Here is a 23,567-nt window from a genome sequence, read left to right as displayed (position 1 = left end):
ATTTAGCATGAGAAATCGGTTATTTTCATTTATTTTCAACTTAGATGTTATGGCAGGTCATTAGTATGTTTGTTAGAATGACTAGTTTGAGTTGCCTGAATTTCATAATGTTTGCATCAAATTAATTTTTCGCAATACATTGTGAAGCGAACAAATCATATTTGATCATGCCCCTGGTCAGTGTGATTGTTGAGATAGAAAAAAGAATCCCTCAGAGTTAATGTAAGCCAGGTACATTTTGTTGCAGATTTAATTAATGCCTTGTTTAGAGTTTCAAGGTGAAATGTGTTTATGTTTGGTACATTGAAATTACAGAATTTCTTTATCGTTATTTTATTTATTTATTTCCAACAATTGTCATTTGTGTTCGACCACTCCGCCGGCGATGAAACCTTGGAATCGTCTCGGCGGCCCCAGTAACCCTGTCCTCACCGATGGTGGTCTCTCAACCGTCATTGCAAAGCCGAAAGAGCGTCCGGTGATTTTCTCTCGTCATCTCTTGGTCATTGGCAGAATCGCGGTTCTAATCCTGATCGTGGATTGATCCTTGCGTTTAAGACTATTGGTACTACGGCTGAGAGGTTGGGACTGGTTCCGACTATCAAGGATCGAGCTAATGAGATATATAAGCGGGTTGAAGATCAGAAGTCTAGCAGGGGAAGAAATCAGGACGCATTATTGGCTGCTTGCCTCTACATTGCTTGTCGACAAGAAGACAAGCCACACACTGTAAAGGAAATATTCTCGATTGCTAATGGAGCCACCAAGAAGGAAATTGGCCTCGCAAAAGAATACATAGTGAAACAACTGGGTTTGGAGAATGGTGGTCAATCTGTAGAAATGGGAACAATTCATATTGGGGACTTTATGAGACGATTTTGTTCTAATCTTGGTATGAATCATCAAGCTGTTAAAGCTACTCAGGAATATGTTCAGAAATCAAAAGAATTTGATATAAGGAGAAGTCCCATATCAATTGCTGCAGCAGTTATATATATCATAACTCAGCTTTCGGATGATAAAAAACCCCTGAAAGATATATCAGTTGCTACTGGAGTTGTAGAAGGAACCATTAGGAACTCATACAAGGATCTCTTACCCCCCAGGTTTCAAAGATAATACCAACCTGGTATGCGAAGGAAGAGGATCTGAAGGACCTTTGCAGCCCTTTATTTCTATTCGGATGCTTAGGATGATTCTAAAAAATAAATTCAACCAAGTTATGCAGCTAATTTGGCTCTCATCTATTTGGCTTATATGGAAAAAATCTGGCTCTCAACTATTTGGGTTATATGAAAAGAAAGAAATTCAAGAATTTTCAAGTATAAGGAGGAAACATTGCAACGTTTACAACATAAAATTAAGTTACAATCTTGTTGGTGGTCAAAAGCGCAATATACTACCTTCGCTTTTGACAATCACTTCTGATGGTTTAATCCGTTAATGTGTTTGCCTTCTTTTAGAGCCCAACTTGTTTTTTGGTTTTTGTTTCAGTTGTGTTTCCTCATGATTTTGATGTAACTGTTATTAATGTTCAACAATCTTTTCTGGCACTTCTTGTGCTGGGTGGACTTGGTGGTTTATGTTAGTATATCCCATTTTAGCTGCTTTTTTTTAGCAAAACTTTAGACTTGGTGCTTTATGTTAGTATATCCCATTTTAGCTTCTTAAAAAAAATGATTTGTGGTTTTTTTTTATTTAAATAGACTTCTATCAAAACTTTAACCTCTTCTATTTAATTTTTTTTTTGGCTAAATTGCTTTTTTCGTCCCTTAATTTTTTTTTGGTCCCATAATTAAATTGTGGGTTACATGAGTCCCTTAAGTTCATCTCCATTACACATTGTCCCTTTTGTCAAGGGGTTAACCCCAAATGGTGGACTAACATTATAGGTGCTCCATCGTAAACCTCATTAATTTTTTAATCTTAACTGTTTGTTCCATTTGTCAAAAAATAAACCAATCGATAATCGAGGTCTGTTATAAGTAATAGTGCACTATGACCACCTGATATTTTTTCCCTATCTTCATTTTTTTTTGAACAAGGAAAAATGAGATATATTAACAAAAAGTTTTAGTCCCTATCACAAGGAGTGCATAAGGAAACAAAATAAAGTGACATCAAAAGTTCTGAAAACTCCACCACAACAAAAAATAAAATACATCAGCCAATCCCGAAACAAACAAGGAGATGCTGCCACCAACTTCATCAACCTTCACAAAAAAAAAATACTCGAACTATTCTCTCTCTCTTCCCCCCTTCCTTCTGATATCACATAAGCTTTTTTTCACTCTTAGAACCCTTTCTCTCCCTTTGTAACCCCTTCTCTCTATCTCAAATCCATTCCTTCCTTTGAACCCAAGCAAAGCTCTCTTCAATGGTAACAGTGGCAAATCCAATTGTGTCTCGTCCAATCTCAATTGTAGCTCTCTTCGATTTCATACACAAATTACAGCTCAATCCCTTGTTTCTCTCATTGGCTAAGTCTTGTTATGATTAATTTGGCGCGTATTTCGGATCATTTACTTCAATTCGGATGCTTAGTAGGATTCTAAAATAAATTTTAGTCCATTTATGCAGCTAATCTGGCTCTCAACTATTTGGGTTATATGGAAAGAAACAAATTCAAGAATTTTCAAGTATAAGCAGGAAACTTTGCAACGTTTGCTAGACAAAATTAAGTTACAATCTTGTAGGTGGTCAAAAGTGAAATATACATTCGTTTTTGACTATCACTTCAAGTGGTTTAATCTCTTAACATGTTTGGTTGCTTTTAATGCCCAACTTGTTTTTTTGGTTTTTGTTTCAGTTGTGTTTTCTCAAGATATTGATGTAACTGTTATAAATGTTCCATAGTCCGTTCTACCACTTCTTGTGCAAGGAGGACTTGGTGGTTTGTGTTAATATATCCCATTTTAACTTCTTCAAAAAAATGATTTGTGGTCTAACTTTTTTTTTTAACTAAATAGACTTCTAGCAAAGCTGTAACTTCTTCTATTTAAAAAGAGAAAAGTTGACTAAATTGATTTTTTCGTCCCTTAACTATCTTTTCTGGTTTCACTTTGGTCCCATAATTAGTTTTTGCATTATATGAGTCCCTTAAGTTCATCTCCATTACACATTTTAGTCCCTTCAGTCAATGGATAAGCCCCAAATGTCTATGGTGGACTAACATTATAGGTGCTCCAGTATAAACTTCATTAATTTTTTGCTTAAATATGTCTTATGTCCTTGCAAATATAGACCATTTGAATTTTAGTCTTTGAACTTATTAATCATATTTAATTACTGATATGGCATTTGATTAGTGACATGGCAGGAGCTGACTATGTAATCACAGTGTTCACTCATAAAAAATGGCGTGAATGGATGTTTTTGCCCTTAATGAACACATACACAGGTGAAATGACAATTTTCCCTTCCATCTTCTTCCGTCAGTCTTATGATTTTTCTTCTTCCCTTCTTCTTCATCATCTGCGTTCTGCTTCTTCAAAATTTCCTTCATTCATTCATTCTTTCATCCCAAATCTTATTTTTGTCGTGTCCATCAAAATCGATGCGCCCTCCACAACACCATAGTCAACGTCGCCGCCCTAGTTCATGCCACCTCAGTCTTCATCTCCAACATCACTAGTCTTTCCATCACCAGCATAATCACACGAAAGAAAATCCAAATTAACTAAATTTACAAACAAATGTACTGAAAAATCCAGCAAATTTTCATGGAATCTGGAACTTTCCTTTGAAACCAAAAACTTAAATTTGATCCAAGAAAAAACAGATAGAAGTTTCCATATGAAAAACCTCGATGGAATTGACGAAGAAATGAATTGAATCGAGAATATATGGATCAAGAAGGGGAAAGGATGAACCCTAGGATTTGGTATAGTTCGTGACGAAACCCAGAGAAAGAGAGAGAGAAGAATGAGGTTTATGCATAAGCATCATCATCTCCATTTCTTTCTTCGCATATCTCGCTGAAGTGGAGATATTCCGCGAGCAAATCCATGGCGTCAAGCTCCACAATTTCGCAATCGGAATCTTCCATGGTTGCAAAGGATGGGGTTTTGTTGGGGAGAGGGAGAAAGTGAGAAGTGAGAGAAGGTGAAGTGAAAGCCATTGGAAAGAATTTGGATGGAAATGAAATGGGCATGTGAAGCAACTAGGTTTAGGGTTTAATGGAGAAGAAGAGGGAATAAGAGGGAAGATAAAGACATGGGCAAAATAGACATTTCAAGTGTGGGCTGTTTCATTAAGAGCAAAAATGTCAATTCATGTATGCCTTGCTGACATGGACTCACTTATACCCGGTCACCACTTGACAGATAGGCCCCATGTCGCTAATGACTGTCCACATCACTAAAATAATGTGATTAGGATTAAATTTCAAATGATTAATATTTGCAATGGCAAAATGGAAGGATTAGTAACTTCAGGGACCAAAATTGAAATTACCTATATTTGTAGGGACTATAGACCTATTTAAGCCTTAATTTTTTAATCTTAATCGTTTGATTTATTTGTCAAAAAAAAATCATACGAGGTCTATTGTAAGTAATAGTGCACTATGACCACCTAATGTTTTTCCCTATCTTCGTCTACTTCAAACATCTTCTTCATCATCGTCAATATCACCTTCATCAACTTTCACAAAAAAAAAAAACTCAAAACCCTCTCTCTCTCTCTCTCTAACCCTTTTCCTTCCTATATTTAACAATCTTCTTTCTCTCTCAGAACCTTTCTCTCCCTTCGAAACCCCTTCTCTTTATCTCAAAACCATTCCTTCCTTCCTTTGAACTCAATCAATGCTCTCTCGGATGGCAACAGTGGCAAACTCAATCATGTCCCGTCCAATCTCAATCGTAGATCTCTGATTTCATACACAAATTGCAGCTCAATCCTTTGTTTCTCTCTCTAAAACCCAATCACAACTCAATCCATTCCTTCCAACACAATCGAACTCAATCTCTTTCTTTATCAATCAAACTCAACTAAAATTGATATTTGTTTCAAACTCAACTAAAATTGATATTTGTTTCAAACTCATCTATATGACCCTTTCTCTTTGAGTATGGAAAATCCTTCTCTTCTTTCAAACTTCAACGAATATTTTATTGTTTAAGAAGATCAAGGATATTGTGGAAATGAGATGTTTTTTATTAACGAAGCCTTTCTCTTTAGAGATTTGTTTTTTAAAGGTTAGGTTGATTGAAGTTTTTGAGATTGATTAAGAAACACTACAAGAAACTTGTCATTTAGCAACGGCAGAAACCGTTGATATGGGTCATAAAAGCTATACCAACGCCCACCTGCTGCCGTCTAGGATACTATGCTTATACCAACGGCAAGAATGCCGTCCCAATAACTTATACCAACGGAAAATTAGCTTGATGCTATAGATTTAGGAGCTATAGCAACGACATATTACACCTATTAAATAGCTTTAGGCACCGTTGGTATAGGACCAAATTGTCCGTTGCTATAGGTTCTTTTTTTTTTTTTTTTAAATAAAATTCACCCTATTATAACTATTTTTTAATAATAATAAAATTTTCACAATAATTTGTAACCAAAAAAATAATATATTCGGCAATACTTTTTTATTGCACTACACAAAATTTAAGGTAACATCAAAGAAAATTTCAATTATATGATCAAAGTAGTAAGTCTTACAAACATATCAAATATCAAAATAATGTCAATTTTATATAATAACCAACACAAAAATAGATACTAAATAAAAAAAAACACTAGATGAGCCTAAACATATCCAAGATAAAAACAATTTCTAATCTTCCTCTCTTCCGTCTTTATCACTACATCGACTTGAAGAGATTATATGGTTTGGAGCACTAGCATCATCCGAGGCCTATTAAAAATAAAAAGAAAATATGTTACAAACTCTACTTAATTCATGTTATCATAATATTCGAAATCTGAACTCGAAAACTAAAATATCAATTATATAATATACCTGTTTTGCAGCTTGTAAAATATCATTCAAATCTTCTTGAGATAATCGATTTTGTATCACTGACATCATATTTGCCATAAACACATTTGTCCTCTCTTGCATTTTCTTAAGTTCATCCCTCAATTTTTTGATTTTTAGACAAAGAAGCTTTTGATTTCTTAGGTTTGGGAATATTGCCTATACGACACACATGTCCCCTCTTTTTAGCTCCTTTTACTCGGGAATAAATGTCATTCTTCCAAGGCATATGACTTTGTGTCCCAACCGATTGAGAAGTTTCTGCCTCATTATTATGTTTGTTTAGTTCTTCCTGAAAAATTATAAGATATATAGATTATAAGAATACATTTTAAAATAGAATTCATTAATATGACTATCAAAACAATTGAAAAGGGTCACTTTTATGTCATAATCAGAACAAAAATGTTCATTAAAATAGAACAATTGAACATAATTCAGAACAGAATTCAAAACAGAGTTCATTAATTTAAAACAAAATTCAGAATATAATTAAATTAGAACAACTGAACCAGAACAATTAAAACAGAATAAGGAGGATCAAAGTAATGGTTGTGGATGGTCATTCGAATAGGGACCGCTCATTCGAATATATCAGTTATTTGTAACAACTAGTTCAATTTTACCAACAATAAAATCACACAGAATCATGACAAGACAATCCGAAATGAGGCCAATATAAATAACAAAATTCCCCACTTGAATGGCATCATAAAAATCATTCAAAGGGAACTAACTGAACTATACTTGCAAAACAAACTTCAGAACAAAATTCAATCAGAACAACTGAACCAGAACAATTGTTACAAAACAAGTAAAATTGAATAAGCAAGGCCAATTTTATGTCACAATCAGAACATAATTCGGAACAATTAAAACAGAACAATTGAACCAGTTTCAATTCTTATGGTCATAATTCAATTTTATACAACATTCAATTTTATACAACAGCCGGGGATCCAATTTCATTGATTTAACATATCGTTTCAGTATAAGTTATAGAATCAAAAAAGGTATGAACGAAAGAAAGTCTTACTATAAATCTTGCAGCATGTACATTAACAATTGAACCATCTTTACGAGTATGTGTATCAATGTAAATCTCTTTGCGTGTGGGCGACACTCCTTTGGCTTTTTCTTTCTAATACCAAACAAATGAAATTATAAGTAATTGTTTTATAAATACAATTTATTCAATTATAAGTTCAAATATTAACTAACCTTCTCATTGATCAATTTTGGGAGACTTTTTGTACCCATGCAATGAATATCTTCATATCTTTTACGATTCTGACTATTCATTTTACTTTCCTTCTACAATTGATACAACATAATGTTAGTCGAAAGAAGGAACCAAGTTCGAAGATTTTTATAGTATGAGACTCTTTTAAATTTGACTTACTTGTGCCTCTTCAGAAAACCAATGATGAACCAATTCACGATATTGACTTCGGTCAACTCGAGAATCTAGTAAAGCATTTGCAACTTCTTCTTCCATTTTACTTGCGTCAAATGTCTTTCCTTTTATAAAACACTTCCATTGTTTCCACTTCATATTCATCTCATGTATCAGATATTCTCTTGTAGTCTCATTCATAGGAGGATCAAACCCAAAGAATTTCTACACATATATAGATATGTTAAGTAAATACAACATTAGTGATAAAAAAAATGGGTACATAATTATTTAAATATATTGTTAATATAATACCTCTATTTGCAAAACCATGTCATTCTTATTCTTAGCAGGCATATCTTTCCTAGATGTGAGATTAATTGGAGCATATTGTTTCCTTCGAACCAAACTCCCTATGAAACGAGTAAGAGTTGACCCTTCGTCACCAATGAATCGACCGTGCTTGAGACTACAAGAGAAATTCTTTGGGTAGAAATTAAGTGAGTATATTAACCCCTCAGAAATTCTTCACTTTCTTTTGTTAGATCATGTACCCATCCTCTATTTTCCATTCGGAAAATTAACTAAAATAGATAAAAGAGAAAGGGAGGGGATGTAACAGCCCAGGTGGGTCCCGCACCTATTAGTGGGGTCGTCCCACTACCCCGGCACTGTCACTCACAAGCTTAATCACTACCCCCCTCCTCTAGTAGTGTTTTTGCCTCCCGTGGGAATCGAACCTAGTACCTGGGGATAAGTACTACTTCAATGCATTCCCACTACCAATTGAGCTAGTAGCTCAATTGGTAGTGGGAATGCATTGAAGTAGTACTTATTCACAGGTACTAGGTTCGATTCCCACGGGAGGCAAAAACACTACTAGTGAAGGGGGTAGTGATTAAGCTTGTGAGTGACAGTGCCGGGGTAGTGGGACGGCCCCACTAATAGGTGCGGGACCCACCTGGGCTGTTACAGGGGAAGGAAGTATTCAATCTTGTTAACACAAGACTCTTCCAAGTGCATAACAGAAGCAAGTTATATGTAAAAGTGCACATGAATAGGACCATAAAACCATAAAGCCATTCTAGATTCAGTTGCAGAAATAATAGTCATAATATTTCAACACTGGTCATAACAATAGCCATTTTAACACACCCATTCTAGATTCTAGAATCAGTTGCAGAAACAATAGTCATAAATAACAATAGCCATTCTAGATTCTAGATCAGAGTTATCAAATTAAAAATCAAGAGAAATATAATAACAACATAATCATAATTATGCTTTACATGGGGCAAAACCTCACATAAGTTGTTACACCTGCCAAGTAAAACTGAAGAAATGACCAACCAGAGTTTAATAATTTATTATTTCTATTAAAAAAAGAGTTTAAAAATTTATCACATATTGAGATTGTAAGCAAAAGTGATCAATCCTATCGCAAAATTCTCTGGTAAGGTAACAATGTCTTGTAATGTTAGTCAAGCATCACTTTTTTTTTAAAACAACATATTATATAACAAGATGATTGCATACACACAGCAGAAACGGCCAGAAAACAGGACTACAATACTGCCCGGTGCACACACATAGGCGCTCCAGAAAGCCAAACGGAAAAAACAGCACCAAACATACACGTGAAAGTTTTTGGTGCTGTCATGACGGAGAGATGACAGTCTATAAGCTGGTGTGTGGAAGAGAGCTGATCTCCAAGTAGCAGCTCTCTTTCCCAATATGAAAGTTCTTTTTTCTTCTTTCCGGTCAATGGATTCTAAAGCTAAACAGTTCAATTGATGTATTACACCTCCTAGTGCCTGTGATGTTTTTTAAGGCTAAATTTGTGTTGTGTTACTACTCACAATGGTTAATCAATTGTTACCTAACAACAAATTTAGGCCATGTTTGGTTTTTCAAAAGTCTAATTAGAGCAATACACCCAAGGTAGACAAACTCGAGATACTAAGTAAGATCGGGTAGGACCCATGAGATCGTGAATCGGGGGATCGTAACACGGATCGCAAGACCCTACCAAATTTAAAAATTTATATATATTTCATATAAATTCATACATATGTGATAAGTGCCAAGAAGTGTTAATTTCATGTTATATTTCATGCACTTTTTGTTACTTGTTTTACAAGTTAATGAAGGAAAAGCCGAGAAATAAGTGTTAAATGCCTTATTACGTTTTATATATCTTACTCTATCCTTTTATGCAGGAATTTACCCCAAGACACTGATCAAAGACCAAAAATCATGAAAAAGTACTATTTGGGCAGAAGCTGATCCAGGAGGCTTAGCAACTCGCACTCAAACTCGCAACTGCGAGTGCCAATGCGAGCAACTCGCAACTGCGAGCTCCCTTACTCGCAACTGCGAGTTAGGGCGGTTTGACCTCCTCATTTATGACGTGGCAGCATCTCATTGGTCCAGAGAAGCAACTCGCAATTGCGAGTGTTGTAGCTCGCAGCTGCGAGTTCAGGCAGGGCAGAAGTCTTTATATAGCCACTTGCTACTCTTTGAAGAGGATCTTAGCTTGATATTTTCTTAGTTTTTCTCTTAGGTTTTAGTTTTAGATATTTTATAGAGAGAAATAGGGTAGATCATATAGAGTGAGAGTGATTTTGGAAGTTGGATCTTTATTCCTTTGTTGAGACATCACAAGGGTAATGAATCCTTCCTTTTCAATCCATCCTTGCAAGGCTTCCATGATGATGTGTAGCTAAATACCCTTTGTTGGGATGAGAGCTACTTGATCCTTGTTAAACATGTAATCTCTTGATCTTGCAATTTATGGTTCTAGCAATTTATATTCAATATTGTTGTTATTCTTGTGTTAATGCTTTCAATGAGATTCAAGATGCTTTGGACACAAACTCTTGAATCTAGAGCTAGAGTAGCAATCTATCTTAGGTTACATCATTCTTGACAAGTTTTTTAATCTTTGATAATCACCATAATCAAAAGTTTAATGCTTTCAGATACTTAATCAGGCAGGACACGGTCGATTAAGTTATCCGATCGACTTTGTTATCATTCAAGGGATTTGGACACGAATGTTTAAACGATACCTTAGAGTTAATTATATCACTTTGGACACGAAGGATAGTTTAGGATTGATTGTGATAATATTGTTAATAAAGCTAGAATTTGTATGGATCGGTAGGTTATGTGTGACGCTTGGTTAAGGAACTCTTCTCCTAACAAGTTTCAAGCCTTATTAATCTCATCTTTTACTTTTTGCAATTTAGTTTAGCTAATTACAATTCAAACAAGCAAGTACTCTTAATACTTTGAATGATAATTGATGTTGGAATGTCCTTGATAACGCACTATTCCCTGTGGAGACGATACACAAATACTTATCTTGTTTGATGCAAAACTATTTCACCAAAATGGCGCCGTTGCCGGGGAATGGTGTTTAGTTATCATAGATAGAATGATTGATTTATCATTTTAAGCATTCGTACATAATCCATAAATAGTTTTCATTTCTTGATAGTTGTTTGTACTAACCCCTTGTTGATAAACAAAGAAAAGTTTCTTGTTAGTTGTTTCCGTTTTAGGATCATCACCTAGCCACAATCATGGCTGATCATGGTTATAGCAACTTCTATACTCCACCCGAGTATGAATCCTATCAACAATATCCGCAACATTCTTATGAAGATGAAAGATATTTGGTGATAGAAAATACTTTGAATATCTTCATGCAACAATCCATGATAAACATGCAAGATAACAACCAAAGATTGAAGACTTTATCACTTCTAATTGAGTTGATTCAAGCACAAATCATGGATAACCAAGCCAACAATCAATCCACTCTTGGAGAACAAGAAAATAATCCAAATATGTTTGAGAGAGAAGGAGAGATTGTTGAAGAAGTTGTTGTTCAAAATGAGGAAGTTACAATTGTTGATATTGAAGAAGCAATGGTGGTTGAGAAAAAGGAACGGTTACTAATCAAGGAAGATTTAATGGAAGCAAGAGGGAAGAAAATGAACAAGGTAGGAATCGATCGGGTAATTGATGAAATTTGCACCTTGTTCAATAAACCAAATCTAGGGAGGTCATGGACTCCAAGTCATTTGTTCCTAAAGTTCATGGAATTCCTACCAAAACGTAGGATTTCAAAGGATGATGTATTGCCGTTTCATTTTGGCCACCCTAACGAAAAAGGAGTCGAGCTAACGACGTTAAACAAGCGCTTGTTGGGAGGCAACCCAATTTTGTAAGTCCATTTAGTGTTTTAATGCATAATTAGATATTAGAGTCATGTGCATGCATCAAAACATCCAAAAACAGAAGCCAAGCAGAGGGCAAAAATCTGAACCATAATTACTCGCAACTGCGGGTAAAACAGCTCGCAACTGCGAGCTGAGTGGGTTTTGACCAAGTTGACCACCAAAACACTCGCATCTGCGAGTAACTCTGCTCGCACTTGCGAGTAGCTGCAGTTTTAGGTAGTTACGAAAATCAATGCCACTAACTAGCAATAACTCCCGTCACCCACTCATTATCTCTTCATTTTTTCTGTTTTGTTTCTCTCACCACAAAAATTTCAAAACAATTTCTTCTCTCAACACAAACCCTTGTCAACACAAACCCCAAATCATTCAAAGTTTCAATCAAGTCCAAAGCAAGTCAAATTTCATCTTCCAATTCATTTCTGCACTTGTATTCTTTTCAATTTCAGGTTTGTTGCTTGTACCTTTTAACTGTAAATACGTGAATGCACATAAACCCTAGGGTAGAAGATTGTTTTGGGAATTCTGAATCTGTACAAATGTCACCCATATTATTGTGATGAAATAGAATCTTGCATAGTTTGTAATGTTTTTCACTCTAAGCCACATCTGTTAATAACTCTTTTGTAATTTTTTTTAAATAAAATTAGGGTTTTGTGGCACAAATTCGATTTTATGAACCAATGCATGTTTTATTTCATCTAATTATCAATATAGGGGTCGTAAATGTTTTGTTGAGGGTTAGAACACAATGGTGCTGAACAAAGTTTGAAAAAAAAATTCGAGTTTTGCCAATTTCTGGGCAACTCGCAACTGCGAGTGAATTAACTCGCATCTGCGAGTAGCAACCTGAACTCGCAACTGCGAGTGCATCTACTCGCAACTGCGAGTTACAGCAGAACTTGTTGCATGTTTCTGTGATTTTCAACTCTTTGAACCTGCATTTGTTTTATTTTGTTCCATACTGGTTTTAATTGTATATTCTATGTTGTATGGTATTTTTCTGGTTGTTTTGCAGGCATGGCACCTAAAAGAGTTAATACGGGTAAGAGAAAGCAAGGCGAGTCATCCGTACCTCAACCCCCACCCCAAAACCAGTCCTATGATAGGGAGAAATTCCTGTCTAGGTACCACCAAAATAGGTACAATGCACTGCTAAAACAGTCCTTGTGGATGGAAAGGGTAGTTCAAATCAAACCTGAGGGACCATATGGCCACTTTCATAAACTTTTCCTTGACCAAGGGTGGACCAGACTTCTTAACCCAATAACAAAAATCAATGCTGAATTGGTGAGAGAATTCTATGCCAATGCCCTTCCTCAAAACCCTCAAACCGACCCTTTCACTTTTGAAACCTTTGTGAGGGGTAGGACAATCAAGTTTGATCGTGATGCCATAAACACATTCCTAGGAAATCCTTTCGACCTAGATGTTGAGACTGAGAATGGGATTGATGATTTCCATAACAAGCAAAACCTAGGCCATTTTCTCCTTGATGAGCACCACGATGAAATTAAAAAGTTCATAATGTTAGAGGGGGAAACCTATGACAAAAGTGATGCGGGGAGAGAGAACATTGCCCAATTCAAACTCATGAAACCACCGGCCAAACTTATCTTTCGGTTCCTATTACACAATGTCAAGCCCAATAGTCATATGGCCGATTGCACCGTTGATGTTTGCCCATTAATTTATTATATTCTCAAAGGCATCAAGGTAGACATAGCCCGAACCATTGCTTGGCAACTGAAGTTGGTCGTGCTTCAAGGCCATGGTGAGCCAAAAACCCGCCTCTCCTTTCCTAGTTTAATCATGGGTCTGATCAAAGACACCCACATGCGGATGCCCTCTGATTATCATGAAATAATCAAAAACCCCATTGATGATGCCTTCATTACCCGTTACATCATGGGTGAATCTAAGAAGGATAAGGGTAAGGGTAAGCAAGCTTCATCTTCTAGGGCACCTCCCTCACAATCCGAGCAGCCCTCTGCTGATTTTGATTTAGCCAGCTTTGCTCAGTGGCAACATCAGAGTAACATGCACACTTGGAAGATGCTGGAAGCCACCAACCGAGCTAATATGTACTTCCAGCAGTCTCAGTATCTGATGCAGCAGCAGTTCGGGTACCCTCCAGAGATCATGGACCAGTTTATGACACCTCCCGCTTTTCAGAGTTACGTGAATTGGCCTGAGGGCATGCCAGGTCCCTATGGAGGGGGTAGTTACTTTGCAGGTCAGGAGGATGCAAACATGGATGAAGATGTAGGTGGTGATGATAATGAGCAGGATGATCCGGATAGAGTTCCCAGTGCTACTTCAACCCCACATGGGTCAGATGATGATGACATGCAGTCTTGAGGAGGAAGAAAAGACTTGAAAGCTAGACCTTTTTGAATGATTTTATTATCAAGCTTTCATTCAATTCTTGCTGTCTTCCTTAGCTGTTATTTGCTTTTTCTTTTGTTACTTTGTGAACAATATTTTTGTTTTGGTTATTTCATTTTAGCACATTGACTCATGCTTTGTTTTATCAGTATTTTGTTTAAGTATTTTGGATATTGATGTATGGTAACTTTTGTTTCGTGTTAATTAGTATTATGATGTTCGTATTTATATTAGTATTGTTTAATTTTATTTTATAGTAAAATAATGTGTTAGCATTTTTCAAGTACTTCATTTGGTTTTAATTTAAAAATTGTGGAAGTTTCTTGCGTATCACTCTTGCTTAATTTTCAACTCTCAGATGATTGATAATGATTCATAGTTGTGATTAAAGCGCAAAGCCAAGGTACAAGTTTTCAGTTTTTCTAGGTCTTTACTCGAATATGGAACAAGTACTTTGTACAAATTTCATTTCATTTAGTTCTTTGCAATAATATATTTATTTTTGAACCACTTAGTTCTAGCCTAAAAGTGAGGAAACCTCAAGTGTTTGTACATATGCAAGGAGACCGGAATTCATTATTTAACTCGATTGTGTTATTTTAAATCCAATAATTGTTTTAAATTGTGTGAAGGCATGGAAGTGATCAAGGCACATTTTTGTTATTGAGTGAAACATACTTGACCACAAATAGACTACCTTGTGAGAAGAGCAAGTACTTGCTAACCCACTTGAGCCAAATGAATCGGAGTCATCAATTATGAACTGTCAATTCATAAGCACAATGCTTGATGAAGTTGCCTTTAAATTTTTCAAAATCCAGTTCATTTTTTACGCACTTTAAGACTCTGATATGTTTTTAATTGTTGAACCCTAAACCTTCAATGTTTATTTGTCCCTTTTGCCTTAGAGTAGAGGAACATTCAAATAGGGTATTTTGATTCAAATTGGGGAGAGAAGATAGATGTAAATCTTATGTCAAGTATAATGGTGTAATTTTATCTTTGATCAAGACAACATGTTGTTGTAAATACAAAAAGAAAAGAAAAACAATGTGTACATGAAAAGAAAAAGAGAAAAAGAAAGAAAAATCTAAAAAGAAAATAAGTTGTCAAGATCAAAGTTTGTCATGTTTAAGCACCAAGGGTTTGTAATGATTGGTAGATAAGATTGTGAATTTTAATGGTTGATACAAGGAATGTTCCTCTTTGATAGGCTTTTTGATTTCAATTGCCCCACATATGACATTTCTTTTGTAGCCAAGCCAAGTTATAACCCTCAAAGACCTTTTGATCCATGTTTTTTATGCCTTTTGAAATGATATTTGGATGGACACATAACTTGATTGGAATGTTAACTTGATTTCCGGATGTGTGTTCATAACCCTCATTTATATGTTTTCAATTGTTTATCTACTTTCAAAGAAGTGTGTTAGGTGTGGTTCGTAAATAAATGTATTATTGTCTTGAAATTTTTGACATGAACTTTTTACTTAGGACTAATCCCATGTTGGTAGTAGAATTTTAGATTAGTTGGAAACTTAGAATTGCTCGCGCATTCACTTTTAAATCACTCATCTGAAATAATTTTCAAAAGCCTTTTGTACTTGTGTCTTGTCCTGTTAATTTGTTTGATTTTCAATCTTTTGTTTGAGGACAAACAAAGAGTTAAGTTGGGGAGAGTTTGATAAGTGCCAAGAAGTGTTAATTTCATGTTATATTTCATGCACTTTTTGTTACTTGTTTTACAAGTTAATGAAGGAAAAGCCGAGAAATAAGTGTTAAATGCCTTATTACGTTTTATATATCTTACTCTATCCTTTTATGCAGGAATTTACCCCAAGACACTGATCAAAGACCAAAAATCATGAAAAAGTACTATTTGGGCAGAAGCTGATCCAGGAGGCTTAGCAACTCGCACTCAAACTCGCAACTGCGAGTGCCAATGCGAGCAACTCGCAACTGCGACCTCCCTTACTCGCAACTGCGAGTTAAGGCGGTTTGACCTCCTCATTTATGACGTGGCAGCATCTCATTGGTCCAGAGAAGCAACTCGCAATTGCGAGTGTTGTAGCTCTCAGCTGCGAGTTCAGGCAGGGCAGAAGTCTTTATATAGCCACTTGCTACTCTTTGAAGAGGATCTTAGCTTGATATTTTCTTAGTTTTTCTCTTAGGTTTTAGTTTTAGATATTTTATAGAGAGAAATAGGGTAGATCATATAGAGTGAGAGTGATTTTGGAAGTTGGATCTTTATTCCTTTGTTGAGACATCACAAGGGTAATGAATCCTTCCTTTTCAATCCATTCTTGCAAGGCTTCCATGATGATGTGTAGCTAAATACCCTTTGTTGGGATGAGAGGTACTTGATCCTTGTTAAACATGTAATCTCTTGATCTTGCAATTTATGGTTCTAGCAATTTATATTCAATATTTTTGTTATTCTTGTGTTAATGCTTTCAATGAGATTCAAGATGCTTTGGACACAAACTCTTGAATCTAGAGCTAGAGTAGCAATCTATCTTAGGTTACATCATTCTTGACAAGTTTGTTAATCTTTGATAATCACCATAATCAAGAGTTTAATGCTTTCAGATACTTAATCAGGCTGGACACGGTTGATTAAGTTATCCGATCGACTTTGTTATCGTTTAAGGGATTTGGACACGAATGTTTAAATGATACCTTAGAGTTAATTATATCACTTTGGACACGAAGGATAGTTTAGAATTGATTGTGATAATATTGTTAATAAAGCTAGAATTCGTATGGATCGGTAGGTTATGTGTGACGCTTGGTTAAGGAACTCTACTCATAACAAGTTTCAAGCCTTATTAATCTCATCTTTTACTTTTTGCAATTTAGTTTAGCTAATTACAATTCAAACAAACAAGTACTCTTAATACTTTGAATGATAATTGATGTTGAAATGTCCTTGATAACGCACTATTCCCTGTGGAGACGATACACAAATACTTATCTTGTTTGATGCAAAACTATTTCACCAATATGCATATGAAGCAACCTAATTTTATAGAAAAAAACTTCAAACAACACTCAAATTCATTAACAGTAGTACTTTAAAACAACTTAAATAGGTAGAAGACTGATTATAAATAAGTGACGTGAGAGAGGGAGTTGAGTACTATGAATATGGGAATTGCATTGGTAAGGTTCCATAATTTATGGGCGTATATTGGAAAATTTCTCTAATTATTGATAGTTATTGGGAAGATTTTCAATAATCAATGGGTCTAATGAGGGAATTAGAAACCGTTTCAAGAATAATAAGAGTGACACACGTTTTCTTGCCTTTCTGATTACAAAAAATGCGTTTAGGAGAATCCGGGTCATGAACCCGACCCGGAAATCCGGATTTCTGGAAATCGAAACAGAAAGCGGGTCACAAAACGACCTGCGAACCCGGTTTTCTGGGTTTCAAAACTGAATTGTCTGAAACGTACGATACAAACGCGTTTACGTTTTTCAACGGCGATCCAAACCGCGACCACCAAAAAGCGTTTCCGACGACTTTCCGGCACGGCGAGGGGATGTGAGATCGCGAATTCGGACGATCCTACGAGTTGGATCGCGATTTTGTCTACCTTGAATACACCATAAGCTACTGAACAGGGCACTTAAGTTCATGTTTCTACTTTTATCAACAATGCATAGTTGCAAAGTGAACTCCATCTAAAATTAAGTAACTATAGTACTTTTGTATGCTCTACAAACAACAATATATCATTAAGGTATGAACTATTAATAAACAAAACTATCAGAACAATTATATCAGATAACCTAGAAATACAAACTGCAATTACTTCACTTTTTAGTCACATCCACCTTTAAATACTCCAGGTCTATCTAATATTGAGTTAAAAAGTGAGCCATATGGTTTCATAGCAACTGTTTGTTGTGACTAAAGCTTGCTGCAGAAACCACAGAAAATATATAAATTGAAAACATAAATTTAGTTCCAAGTAAAACAACAGGCCACACACCTCGCCAAATATTTATTTCAAAGTAAAACCCAAACTAAATTTGTCCAAACTCTAAAGCAAAATCTTCAATTCTTATGTAATATTCATTGCCTTATTTGTATCTACTTAATGGACCCAAAAGTACAACATTATCACGCACAAAAAAACTAATAGAGATCTTTGGAGATCATAAACAATAAAAAAGACACACAAAAGTGATTATGAGAATACAATATAACCTATCAAAATACAAAAAAAAATAAACAATATAATGACACAAAAAAAACAAGTACGAGGAAGAAGAAGTACCAAGTATGAGGAAGAAGAAATCGATTTGGTGAAACCTTTTTCTCTGCACAAGCTCTGACAGAAGAGGAAGAGCAAATTGATTTGGGGGGTTTTGAGCAATAATCGATTTTGAGAAAACTAATTGAAGGAGATTATAAGAAAAGCGATTATGACAAAAGTGATTATGAGAAAAGTGATTTAGGGGTTGTGATTGGATGGATTTAGAGAGGATTTCTACGAGGATTATGTGAGATTTAGGGGTTTTTTCCTTACCTCTATTTTGATTGGATTGATTGAGAGAGGTGTTCTCAGATTTGAGATTTGGGTTTTACAAGGAAGAGGAAATCGATTTGGAGTGTGTTTTGGAGGTTCAATCGTGAGTAGTGATTTGGAGTTACGTTTTTGATTTTTTGTTTTTTCTTTTAGTTTTGTTGTGTGAAAGAAAGAAAACGTGGGAAAGAGAAAAAAAATTAAAAGATGGGGAAAAAAACTGAGCGGGCTGTTTTGGAGCCAACGGAATATTTGGTGAAAATGTTTGGCGCTTTTTCATTCTTAACCTATAGCAACGGGTTATTGGAACATCAGTTGCTAATTTTATCTATAGCAACTCTTTTTTCTGCAGTTGCTAAAAGTGACCGTTGCTATATGGCAAATTTCTTGAAGTGAAATGAGGATGTTGTGTTGTGGGTGTGAAAGAAATTGATTCTTTTTTTCTAGTTTTTTGTGAAGGTTTATGATGATTATGATGAAAAGGAAAATGTCTGTATGATGAGTTTTATTCTGCGTTTGTTTATTGTTCATGATGAAGATCAAGAAAAATAAGAGGGAGGAAAAGAGATGAAGATGAATAAAAGGGAATAATACGAGTAATTATGGGTTTTATTCTGTATTTTTCTGGCCTTTTTAATGTTGTATTATGGAAAGAAGATGAATAGGAGGGAAGAATATGAGTTAACATTTTTATTAAAAATGACGGAAGGGACTAATTTGTATAACAAAGATGAACTTAAGCGACTCAAACAGACCAAAAATAAATCATGAGGCCAAAATGATACAAAAAAAAAATAGTTAATAGAGGAAAAGAACAATATTTAGCCAAAAAAGTTTAGTACGACTTGAGGCTGATGTAGGTTGAGCTGTAAGCGCTGTAAGTCTAATTTTTGAAAGGAAAAATAAAAATCAAGGACATAGTAAAACAAAATCAAATATATTGAATGTTGGATAAATGAATTTTTCGTCTCTAAAAAATTATCAAATTTCGTTGCTCGTAAAAAAAAAAAAAATTGTTTAACTCTAGAATGATTAAAAAAAATCAAAGGTATTTAGTAGGCTAAATTACTCTTTTGGTCCTTTAATTATTTATTTGGTTTCACTTTGGTCTTTTAACTAGTTTTCCGTCTGAGTCTCTTTATTATATCATTGTTACTCAAGTAAGACCCATTCTGCCAGTAATTAGCCTCGAATATCTAAAGCAGACCAAGATTAGAAGTGGTCCACAAAAAAGCTAATTAAATTTTGTTAATTTAAACCATTTGATCTTTTTGTCAAAATTGAAATCCATGAACCACCTACAAATAATTAATCAGTTAAGAAAAGAAAACTATCTCTCTTTATTGGTAATAATAGTTAAGGGGCCAAAATAGTATTTTAGCTTATTTAGTAAAATAAAAGTCAACGAGCCACACACATCTTTCACACAAAAAGCACCCCGAAACCCTAATCGCTTCTGCATATCTAACCTCTCTTACTTCTCTTTTTCACACACATCGCTGCTACTAACATGGAGAGCGAGAGCAACCACCAACACGAAGCAGTTTCTTCTTCATCACTGACTGGTGAAACAATTCCCACTAAAAGGCAGCAACTCATCGGAACCACTTCCCTGACACAGACACTTCCCACTCTTCCTTTCGATCTCATTCCAGAAATCCTCTGTAGGCTACCAGTGAAACTCCTCGTGCGATTCCGCTGCGTTTGCAAGTCATGGAATTCTCTAATCTCTGACCCCAAATTTGCTAAGAAACAACTTCGCTTATCAACTGTGAGCCTTGTCCAAACCTTAACCTACTCCGTCGACAAGTATGTTCTCAAGTCTTACCCACTCGACTCGGTTTTTGCCAATGTTACTGCTAACCCCATCGCACAGCTCGAGTTTCCTTTAAACCATTATGTTTCCTTTATTGGCTCGTGCAATGGCATTCTTTGTTTTCTTGCAACGAATTATAACGGCTTCCTTAGCTTTCGATTGTTGAATCCTTCCATTAGAAAATTTAAGGAATTGCCCCCTCTTCAACAGCCACGACCTCATTATGTGCAGCTGTATGGCTTCATCCATGATCCTATTACTGATAATTACAAGGTGGTGGTTGTTTTACATGTACTTCATAGCAGTGGTAGTTTTGTTGACGAAGTGAAGGTCATAGTTTGGGCACCAATTATTGGAAAAGCATTCAAACATTCCCTTTTGATTGTGTTGCTTTGCAAATTTTTGGAAAATTTGTGAGTGGTACGATCAGTTGGTTGGTTGCTAAAGAGTATGATAACAAAACTCAACATTGTATTGTTTCTCTTGATTTGGAGAACGAGTCTTATAAAGAAGTTTTCTTACCTCCTGATTATGAAGCGGTAAATGGATATATTCATTTGCACATGAGCGTGTTGAGGGATTGTTTATGCATGGTTATTAATCATGCTGTTTGGGTTATGAAGGAACATGGAAATATAGACTCCTGGACTAAATTGTTCACTATTCCTTACATGCAAGATCTTCCTGTATCTTATTCCTTTATCGAAGTAGTACATATTTTTGAGGATAACCAAGTGTTGCTCAAGGCTACAAACGGATGGACATGGAAGTTGATTTTTTACAATTCTAGAAATGGTACTTATAAGTTTACTGAGTTTGAAGACACATGTGAAGTGTGCGTTGAGAGTTTGATATCTCCTTGTTCTTAATGCTGGAATGTAGATGTGGTTCTATGTCACTTGAGTATGAGAGTAAACCAGAACCTATATCTATATTTTAATTTCTGTTTAAAATATTTACTTTGTACTTGTTCTAATTATTGGTTACTTCAAGGATCATTGTCAATTAATGTTCATTTGAATATGTAACCTGGGAAATTGGTTATTTTCATTTATTTGTTTGTTAGAGGTTTTTGTTCTCTCATCATGCATTTCATTTTATATAATTCAAAAGCATCCATTGTTTTAGATGGTTTGAGGTTAGACATTTTAATATCAACTTAGATGTTATACCAAGTCATTAGTATGTTTGTTAGAATGACTACTTTGAGCTGCCTGAATTTCATAATGTTTGTATCAAATTCATGATGTTTGTATCAACTTAGATGTTATACCAAATCATATTTTATCATGCCCCTGGTCATTGTGATGGTTGAGATAACAAATGAATCCCTTAGAGTTAATGTAAGCCAGGTACATTTTGTTGCAGATTTAATTAATGCCTTGTTTAGAGTTTCAATGTACATGATGTGTGTCCTCATAGTACCGACTTACTGAAATTTTTTCACTATTTTTGACAGAAATTTTGGATGCAAACAAGTTGGATTTGGGTTATCTTACTCATTATAATGGAACCTAATTGATATAAAAACAAATTGTTAAACAAATTGGTCTACGTCTCGCCCTTCCATAAGAGCATTGGAACCTAATGGATATGAAACAAATTGTTAAACAAATTGGTCTATGCCTCGCCCTTCCATAAGAACATTGGAACCTAATAGATATGAAACAAATTGCTTCCTTTTTCTATTTTAACACAAATTGATATTCAAATTTAGCTTATTGTGCAAGTTTTATAGTTAAGGGCCCCTTTTTCTATTTTAACAAATTGTTTCCTTTTTCTATTTTAACACAAATTGATATTCAATGTGTTTTCCGTAGTCCACGTCACCCGGCCTCGGTTAATATGTGATTCATCGAACGTAGTAAAAGGATGGCAACTACGGTCTTCGATTGTGGCAGGCCATTTTGATACAGTAATAAAAACGAACAACTTTTGATACGGATATAATGAGCAGCTTGGGAGCATGTGCAGCTACCCGTGATGACAACAATATATGATAAATTAAATGTTATTTTTTTTATTCTAACAACCAGTTAAATATGTTTGTTATCGTAGAACCAGTTAATGAACCACCCCAAATGTATTTGGTGAACTAACATTAGAGGTGCTCCACCATAAAGCTCATTAATTTTTTTAATCTTAGTCGTTGTTATATTTGTCAAAAAATAAACCATTCAAAACTCGATGTCTATTATAAGTAATAGTGCACTATGACCACCTAATTTTTTTGCCCTATCTTCGTCTTCTTCAAACATCTTCTTCATCATCTTAGACAACATCAACCTTCACAAAATAAGCGCTCAAACCCTTTTCCTTCCTATATCTGAGAACCTTCTTTCTCTCTGAGTTAGAACCCGTTCTCTCCCTTCAGAACCCCTTCTCTCTATCTCAAATCCATTCCTTCCATTGAACCCAATCAAAGCTCTCTTCGATGGTAACAGTGGCAAATCCAATCGTGCCACGTCCCGTCCAATCTCAATCGTAGCTTTCTGCAATTTCATACACAAATTACATATCAATCCCTTATTTCCCTCAAAAACTCAATCAAAACTCAATTCATTCCCTCCAACACAATCAAACTCAATCCTTTTCCTTATTGATCAAACCCAGCTAAAATTGATATTTGTTTCATTTAGGCTAGGGATTAGACTTATGCATATATTAGACATCACAAAAATTAATGCATATAATTAATATTTGAAATATCACACATATTTAGAAATGATTTTATCGTGCATTTCTAAGAGTATCCAATCATTCATAACATAACATTGCATATCAATCTGCAAGTATTATAAATTTTATAAATGAGTATACCTTTTTGGATGACTTTTCTTTGAGATTCAATGAGAATGACATGTTTCTCTTTCTCATACATTTTCCCTTTTGGATGGAGAGTTTCAAGCATCAATAAGCATAATCTTTTGAAGCAGCAGGTTGATCATTAGTAGCTTTATCTTCTTTTTCTTCTTTAGAATGATCTTCATTCTCATGTCATAAGAATAATTTTTGTTCTACTATTTCTCATGTAAACTCTTTCAGATAGATTTTTAAGAACTTGGTTATTTATTCATGATTTAGGATCAACCTTGATATGTTTCGGATAAAATAAAGTGAAAAACACAAAGATGCATTGTTCATGACTTTTCTCCAAAAGTATTTATAACACTTTTCATAAACTATAATT

At 35.0% G+C, this 23,567-nt stretch overlaps 2 protein-coding genes and 1 pseudogene across 2 annotated transcripts; 2 read left to right on the top strand and 1 right to left on the bottom strand.

Annotated features, from left to right (window-relative positions):
• Positions 1-385: 385 nt before the first annotated feature.
• LOC146935255 (transcription initiation factor IIB pseudogene) lies at positions 386-1,196 on the top strand (annotated as a pseudogene).
• A 4,778-nt stretch (positions 1,197-5,974) lies between these two features.
• On the bottom strand, positions 5,975-7,972 carry LOC146935254 (uncharacterized). The gene is made up of 5 exons (XM_085750433.1): positions 7,704-7,972; positions 7,395-7,613; positions 7,214-7,306; positions 7,029-7,133; positions 5,975-6,284 (listed from the first exon to the last, which is right to left on the bottom strand). The coding sequence occupies exons 1-5, from the start codon at positions 7,743-7,745 to the stop codon at positions 6,087-6,089; spliced, it is 657 nt and encodes a 218-aa protein (XP_085606559.1). The 5' UTR covers positions 7,746-7,972; the 3' UTR covers positions 5,975-6,086.
• Positions 7,973-20,071: 12,099 nt separating this feature from the next.
• LOC146935253 (F-box/kelch-repeat protein At3g23880-like) lies at positions 20,072-21,727 on the top strand. Its single transcript, XM_085749025.1, has 2 exons — positions 20,072-20,666; positions 20,699-21,727. The coding sequence occupies exons 1-2, from the start codon at positions 20,072-20,074 to the stop codon at positions 21,244-21,246; spliced, it is 1,143 nt and encodes a 380-aa protein (XP_085605151.1). The 3' UTR covers positions 21,247-21,727.
• Positions 21,728-23,567: the final 1,840 nt, after the last annotated feature.

This window comes from Medicago sativa, chromosome 3 (assembly GCF_051527215.1).
Source record: "Medicago sativa cultivar Bolivia chromosome 3, Bolivia_mono, whole genome shotgun sequence".
Lineage (NCBI taxonomy): Eukaryota > Viridiplantae > Streptophyta > Magnoliopsida > Fabales > Fabaceae > Medicago > Medicago sativa.
Note: the sequence above shows the minus strand (reverse complement) of the source record. Positions and strands in the feature narration are given on the sequence as shown.

Coding starts and splice junctions, on each gene's coding strand:
- LOC146935253 (XM_085749025.1), top strand. CDS start 20,072: ATGGAGAGCGAGAGCAACCACCAACACGAAGCAGTTTCTTCTTCATCA. Junction 20,667..20,698: donor CAAGGTGGTGGTTGTTTTAC/ATGTACTTCATA, acceptor AGTTTTGTTGAC/GAAGTGAAGGTCATAGTTTG.
- LOC146935254 (XM_085750433.1), bottom strand. CDS start 7,745: ATGCCTGCTAAGAATAAGAATGACATGGTTTTGCAAATAGAG. Junction 7,307..7,394: donor GGTTTTCTGAAGAGGCACAA/GTAAGTCAAATT, acceptor TATCAATTGTAG/AAGGAAAGTAAAATGAATAG. Junction 7,134..7,213: donor CAAAATTGATCAATGAGAAG/GTTAGTTAATAT, acceptor GTTTGGTATTAG/AAAGAAAAAGCCAAAGGAGT.